Here is a 7,500-nt window from a genome sequence, read left to right as displayed (position 1 = left end):
ACGCCTACAGCGGCTCCCTGTCCTACCACGTGGAGCGCCTCATGTCCCTGCGCCCCATCTACTGCGCTGTGAGGACTGTGTGTGTGTGTGTGTGTGTGTGTGTGTGTGTGTGTGTGTGTGTGTGTGTAGGGGGTGAGTGTGTATATGTGTGTATGTGTGGGAGAGAGAGAAATACAGCGAGAGATGGATACATGGAGAGCGTGTGAAAGAGGGTCAGTATTCTATGTTAGTGTTTATAGAAGACAGTATTCTATGTTAGTGTTTATAGAAGACAGTATTCTATGTTAGTGTTTACAGAAGACAGTGGACAGTATTCTATGTTAGTGTTTATAGAAGACAGTATTCTATGTTAGTGTTTATAGAAGACAGTGGTCAGTATTCTATGTTAGTGTTTATAGAAGACAGTATTCTATGTTAGTGTTTATAGAAGACAGTATTCTATGTTAGTGTTTATAGAAGACAGTATTCTATGTTAGTGTTTATAGAAGACAGATAGATAGGATAAAGTACTGTGTGTCAGTGTGTATGAGAGAGAAAGCAAAAAGGAAACAGCAAGATTGTTTCCTAGCATTGTGTTTAACCCTCCCACTCTCTCCCCCTATATCCTCTCTCCCCCCTCCCCCTCTCTCCCCCCTCACCCTCTATCCTCGCTCCCCCTCTATCCTCGCTCCCCCTCTATCCTCACTCCCCCTCTATCCTCGCTCCCCCTCTATCCACTCTCTCCCTCTATCCACTCTCTCCCTCTATCCACTCTCTCCCTCTATCCTCTCTCCCCCTCTATCCTCTCTCCCCCTCTATCCTCTCTCCACCCTCCCCCTCTATCCTCTCTCCCCCTCTATCCTCTCTCCCTCTATCCTCTCTCTCTCTCTATCCTCTCTCCTCCTTCCCCTCCCAGTCCCACCAGAGCAGTCGTATGCAGATCTTTGAGACAGAGAACTTCATGGGCCGCAGCGTTGAGCTGTGTGATGATTACCCCTCTCTGAGGGCCATGGGCTGGTGCATGCCTGAGGTCGGATCCATGCACGTTCAGTGTGGCGCGTAAGTCAACATTAAGCACAAACTCACTCACAGACACTGTACAAAAACACAATGGCACACACCTCAGGAGGTTGGGCTCGTGGTAACTGCTGGATCAAAATAAGTGGAATGGTATCAAACAAGTGGTTTCCATTTGCTCTGATCCAGCCGTTATTATGAGCCGTCCTCCCCTCAGCAGCCTCCACTGACACAACCACACTCCAATCTTGCTATAGTGAGACAATAAAAAGCAAAACATTGAGTGACGCAATTCAGCGTCAAGCAAAAGTCCACTCTAAGCCAAACATGATTCTCCCTCCCTCTATGTCCCTCCTCTCTCCCTCTGCACCCCACCTATCACCTTCTCTCCTTTCCCCCCTCCGCTCCGTCTCTCCTCTCCCTTCCCCCTCTCTCTCCATCCCTCTACCTTCCCCCCTCCGCTCCCTCTCTCTCCTCTCTTCCTCCATTCCTCTCCCTTCCCCATCCCCCTCTCACTCCTCTACCCCTCCGCTCCCTCTCTCCTCTCTCCCTCCATCCCTCTCCCTTCGCTCCCTCTCCCTCTCTCTCCCCACAGCTTTGTGTGCTACCAGTTCCCCGGCTACAGGGGCCAGCAGTACATCATGGAGTGTGAGAGACACAGTGGAGACTACCAGCACTGGAAGAACTGGGGCTCCCACTGCCAGACCCCCCAGATCCAGTCTATCCGCCGTATCCAGCACTAACCGGGCCCAGAGCGGACGGTACCCCTAACAGAGCCTCAGGCTTCGGCCTAGGGCTGGGTCTAACTGGGGCCTTGTCACAGCACGGCCACCACAAACACAGTCAGTCAGAAGCATCCCACCGTTTCTACTAACATATGTCAACTCCGTCACTGACTTCCTCAGACACTCTGGTTGATAACACAACAGGGTGTCAGTCCTACGAGAGGCGACTCGTATGTCAACGCCGTAACATCAACGTGAGACAAGTTAAGTCATCACCGTAACACGTTATAGAGGACCGTTATAGTGTAATAACGGTCTAGCAGGTTGTAGTATATATCACAGATATATATCAGGGACTTTGGTTCACCAGCACCAATAACAGCAATAGACAGTAGTGGTGAGAGAGGAGGGAGATCATCACTGACCAATAAACTCATGCTCACCTCAAACATGGGTCCTGTGTTCTTCTTGGGTACTATATGTTTGTTCACATTCACTATATACCGTACTATAAACTGGGTAGTTTGGATACTGGATGCTGATTGGCTAAAACAGCATTCAGCCGTGTGTATGTGAGACCGTATACCATGACTATGACAGTTAGCCTTTTCCCCTTTATTAAAATGGCTACATCAACAATAGTTTGGCATACCGATGTAGAAAATAAGCGTTTGATGAATTTGAGAGAAAACGAAAAGAACACCGTGAAACAAACAAAGTGGGCACTTACCTGATTCACTGACTGGTGTGTAGAAAACGGATACATTGTGAGTTTGGGAACACAACAAAAACGGAGCTGTACTATACATATGTCTTCATACACATATCTACTATATACTGTACTATATGTCTTCATACACATATACTGTACTAAAGTCTTCTATACACATATCTACTATATACTGTACTATAGTCTTCTATACACATATACTGTACTATAGTCTTCAATACACACTACTATACTGTACTATGTCTTCATACACATATCTACTATATACTGTACTATATATATATGTCTTCTATATAGAGACATCGAAATGTCTTCATACACATATCTACAATACATCTACTACGTATATACTTGTATTATACTGTACATCTGTACTGTGTACTCAACATCTATTGTACTATACATAACTTTTGCCTCTGGGGGGTGCTCTTGAGCCAAAAGAGGTCCCTTAAATCAGGGTTTCCCAACCCTCTCCTTGGGCTCCCCCAGACATTTCACATTTTCATTTCAACCTTAAACTGGCACGCTGATTTAATTAGTGAACTAATCACCAAGCCTTTGACTAATTGAACCAGGTGTGCCAATTTAAGGTTAAAACAAAAATGTGAAACATCTGGGGAGGCCCAAGGAGAGGGTTGGGAAACTCTGCCTGAACTCAATGGACAGAACTAGCCCAGGAATGACCTGATTGGAGCACACACAAAGGGGCATACCTCCCCACAGCCATGACTTAAAGCTTTTATTACTAGCCTACTAACGGCTGCGTGGTTTAACAAGAAAAAAATTGATTCATATAATACCATATGTGTCTATGAAACAGTCACCTCTCAAACCAAAATTTGAGTTAAAAATAAATTTTACACTCACAGTGTACCTTTAAATGTATGTGTGTGTGTGTGTGTTGACTGTATGCTTGTATACACATTTAGCTGTTGTCATGGCGTCAGCTCATGGGGATCCAAATAAAGATCAAGTCTTATAAAATAAGTGAATGTTTTTTTGTGAATTTTATATATGTTTACGGCTTTCTTACAGTGTAGGAGTGACTTTTTTTTATTTAACTAAGCATATAAGGTGTTCACTTTTATGAACTAAGTTTCCATGGTGATATTAGTTGGTCTTTGATAACAGAACACCCACATCAAGAGGCTCAAAACCAGCTTTATACTCAGAAAACAACTTCAAAACTCACTTCAGTCATAAAAAAAACAATTACAATCAATATATTCTCATTATAATTCATGACTATAATTACATTTTTTCAAAATCATTGATTGAATAAATTCCTTACAAAAAACAACAAAATGTAGGCCACTCAAAACACCTGAGCTAGGAACCATGACAACACAGCTGACTAACAATACAATACAGTGATACTGTTGAAATACAAAGGCTGTGTCCCAGATGGCACCTTATTCCCTCTATAGTGCACTACTTTTGATCAGAGCCCTGTATGTGCCCTGTCAAAAGTGCCTGTGACGTACTTAACTGCACATATGTTTCAGGTGTCTATACAGTACGGGTGAGTCCGAAATGGCACCCCATTCCCTATATAGTACACTACTTTTGACCAGAGCCCAAATGGGCCCTGTTCAAAATGAGTGCACTATATAGTGAATAGTGTGACAATTGGGCCACACACCATGTGATCATGCATTGGAAGGAAACTGGTTCATATTTGAAGTGGAGTAAATAACTTCTTCCCTTTTCAGTTGTGTTATGAGAAACCTTCGAAACTGAATTCCTGTCCTCTCTTCATCCTCTTTCTTTCTGTGTAAAATCCCCCGTTCTTCTCTTTCCTCCTGTACAGCTCTGTTTTATCCTCCTGTACCCTTGTTTTATCCTCCTGTACTGCTCTGTTTTATCCTCCTGTACCGCTCTGTTTTATCCTCCTGTACTGCTCTGTTTTATCCTCCTCTACCGCTCTGTTTTATCCTCCTGTACCGCTCTGTTTTATCCTCCTGTACCGCTCTGTTTTATCCTCCTGTACCGCTCTGTTTTATCCTCCTGTACCGCTCTGTTTTATCCCCCTGTACCGCTCTGTTTTATCCTCCTGTACCGCTCTGTTTTATCCTCCTGTACCGCTCTGTTTTATCCTCCTGTACCGCTCTGTTTTATCCTCCTGTACCACTCTGTTTTATCCTCCTGTGGATGAACCTCTTCAATTATCTATATGTCAATCCCCCTCTAGGTGCGTGTCAATAGCCTAGACATACAGTATTGTCTGCGTTCCAAATGGGACCTTATTCATAGTGCACAACTTTTGAACAAGGTTAAAGTTCGGGGTCAAAAGTAGGGCACTATGAAGTGAAAAGGGTTACATTTGAGACACACCCGTTTTGTCTCTTCTTCTGATTCAACTCCTTTCCTTAATCTGCACTGATGAAAGAGAGCTGGACTGGGGAAAGTACCTAGAGGATAGCTAGAGGACACCTAGAGCACAGCTAGAGGATACCTAGAGCACAGCTAGAGGATACCTAGAGGACAGCTAGAGGATACCTAGAGCACAGCTAGAGGATACCTAGAGGACAGCTAGAGTAGAGGATAGCTAGAGAACAGCTAGAGGATACCTAGAGGACAGCTAGAGTAGAGGATAGCTAGAGAACAGCTAGAGGATACCTAGAGGACAGCTAGAGGATACCTAGAGGACAGCTAGAGGATACCTAGAGAACACCTAGAGTAGAGGATAGCTAGAGAACAGCTAGAGGATACCTAGAGGACAGCTAGAGGATACCTAGAGGACAGCTAGAGGATACCTAGAGGACAGCTAGAGGATACCTAGAGGACAGCTAGAGGACACCTAGAGGATACCTAGAGGACAGCTAGAGGATACCTAGAGGACAGCTAGAGGATACCTAGAGGACACCTAAAGGATACCTAGAGGACAGCTAGAGGATACCTAGAGGACACCTAAAGGATACCTAGAGAACACCTAGAGTAGAGGATAGCTAGAGAACAGCTAGAGGATACCTAGAGGACACCTAAAGGATACCTAGAGAACACCTAGAGTAGAGGATACCTAGAGCACAGCTAGAGGATACCTAGAGAACACCTAGAGTAGAGGATAGCTAGAGAACAGCTAGAGGATACCTAGAGGACAGCTAGAGGATACCTAGAGGACAGCTAGAGGATACCTAGAGGACACCTAAAGGATACCTAGAGAACACCTAGAGTAGAGGATAGCTAGAGAACAGCTAGAGGATACCTAGAGGACAGCTAGAGGACAGCTAGAGGATACCTAGAGGATACCTAGAGGACAGCTAGAGGATACCTAGAGGATACCTAGAGGACAGCTAGAGGATACCTAGAGGACAGCTAAAGGATACCTAGAGGACAGCTAGAGGATACCTAGAGAACACCTAGAGTAGAGGGTAGCTAGAGAACAGCTAGAGGATACCTAGAGCACAGCTAGAGGACACCTAGAGGACAGCTAGAGGATACCTAGAGGACAGCTAAAGGATACCTAGAGAACACCTAAAGGATACCTAGAGAACACCTAGAGTAGAGGACACCTAGAGGATACCTAGAGGATACCTAGAGGATACCTAGAGGACAGCTAGAGCATACCTAGAGGACAGCTAAAGGATACCTAGAGAACACCTAGAGTAGAGGACACCTAGAGGATACCTAGAGGATACCTAGAGGACAGCTAGAGGATACCTAGAGGATACCTAGAGGATACCTAGAGGACAGCTAGAGCATACCTAGAGGACAGCTAAAGGATACCTAGAGAACACCTAGAGTAGAGGACACCTAGAGGATACCTAGAGGATACCTAGAGGATACCTAGAGCATACCTAGAGGACAGCTAAAGGATACCTAGAGAACACCTAGAGTAGAGGACACCTAGAGGATACCTAGAGGATACCTAGAGGACACCTAGAGGATACCTAGAGGACACCTAGAGGACAGCTAGAGGATACCTAGAGGACACCTAGAGGATACCTAGAGGATACCTAGAGGACAGCTAGAGGATACCTAGAGGACACCTAGAGGATACCTAGAGGATACCTAGAGGACAGCTAGAGGATACCCTGAGGACTCGCTCTCTCTCTGTCGCTCGCTCTCTCACTATTTTTCACTCTTTCACTCTTCTTTAAATCTCCTCCCTCTTTCTCTATCCCTCTCCCTCTCTCTATCCCTCCTTCTCTCTCTCCTCCCTTTCCACTGCTTGCTCGTAATCATCGTCTCGCCTCCTGCGCCGACCCCTAGCCCCTCCCCTCCTCTCCCTGGTCGAATCAGAGCCCTGCGACCCTGCGTCTCCGCCGAAGTCCTCCCTGATCACCTCCTCCTGCTGCTCTTCATCCTCATCCTCATCACTCTCCTCCGAGTTCGACTCGTCTGAGTTTTCCTCCTCCAGGTAACGATAACCTTTGACCTGAGAAGGAAGTGACATGGTCAACATTATATTACATTACAGACCAAACATGTCAATTGATGACTTTGTGTCATTATCGAAGACACTTGATATTGCTCTTTAATTGTCTTTATTGCCAATGCCAAACTTTAAAGAAAGACTTTCATTTCGATGTTCTGTTTGCTTGTCTTTATCGCATTACTAGTGAAGGTGATATGTGATATTTGCTCTTTTCTCTCAGCCAAATGGTATTTTAAAGAAAAAAATGCAAAAACATGGCAAAAAGTGAACAGATTGTGATAGGTTACCTTGTGTTTGGGGCGGGGAATGCGAGGCAGTCTGAAATGCATGTTCTTGGACAGGCGTCGCTCCATCGTCCAATAGCAGAAGCATGCCAGCAGCAAGATGACCAATAGAATGGAGAGTTTGGCCTGAGGAGGAGGGACCAGGAATGAGAAGGAGAGAAAGAGAGGAGTGAAATAGCACTTTAAATTAATCGTTTTTACACTTTTTCTAACACACAAACACACGGGGACACACACGGACACACACATGGACACACACACGGACACACACACGGGAACACAAACGGACACACACACGGGGTCACACACACGGGAACACACACGGACACACACACGGACATGCGTACACACATGGGGACACACACGGACACACACACGGGGACACAC

The 7,500-nt window shown here is 45.4% G+C and overlaps 2 protein-coding genes across 10 annotated transcripts in view; one reads left to right on the top strand and one right to left on the bottom strand.

Annotated features, from left to right (window-relative positions):
• LOC106594846 (beta-crystallin A1) overlaps nt 1-2,170 on the top strand; it is a 5,750-nt gene extending 3,580 nt beyond the window's left edge. Inside the window, exons 4-6 of the mRNA XM_045716384.2 lie at nt 1-68; nt 896-1,038; nt 1,592-2,170. The exon at nt 1-68 is cut by the window's left edge and continues 74 nt beyond it. Of these exons, the coding sequence (XP_045572340.1) occupies nt 1-68; nt 896-1,038; nt 1,592-1,739 (359 nt within the window). The 3' untranslated portion in view covers nt 1,740-2,170. The remainder of the gene's footprint in view (nt 69-895; nt 1,039-1,591) is intronic.
• Nucleotides 2,171-3,594: 1,424 nt separating this feature from the next.
• The window catches only part of LOC106600344 (protein unc-93 homolog B1), a 13,093-nt gene continuing 9,187 nt past the window's right edge, over nt 3,595-7,500 (bottom strand). Inside the window, exons 12-14 of one of the 9 annotated variants that reach the window (XR_014393089.1) lie at nt 7,117-7,239; nt 5,071-6,829; nt 3,595-4,983 (exon numbers count right to left, since the gene is read on the bottom strand). Coding sequence is in view for 1 of the 9 variants with exons in the window: in XM_045716383.2 (XP_045572339.2) it covers nt 6,587-6,829; nt 7,117-7,239 (366 nt within the window). In the remaining 8 variants the exon portion in view is untranslated. Of the gene's footprint in view, nt 6,830-7,116; nt 7,240-7,500 lie in introns of all 9 variants that reach the window. The other 8 variants (XR_014393090.1, XR_014393087.1, XR_014393086.1 and 5 more) reach the window with 8 other exon arrangements.

The sequence above is a fragment of the Salmo salar genome, chromosome 08 (genome assembly GCF_965601325.2).
Source record: "Salmo salar chromosome 08, fSalSal1, whole genome shotgun sequence".
NCBI classification, from domain to species: domain Eukaryota; kingdom Metazoa; phylum Chordata; class Actinopteri; order Salmoniformes; family Salmonidae; genus Salmo; species Salmo salar.
This window is presented reverse-complemented; position numbering and strand designations above follow the sequence as displayed.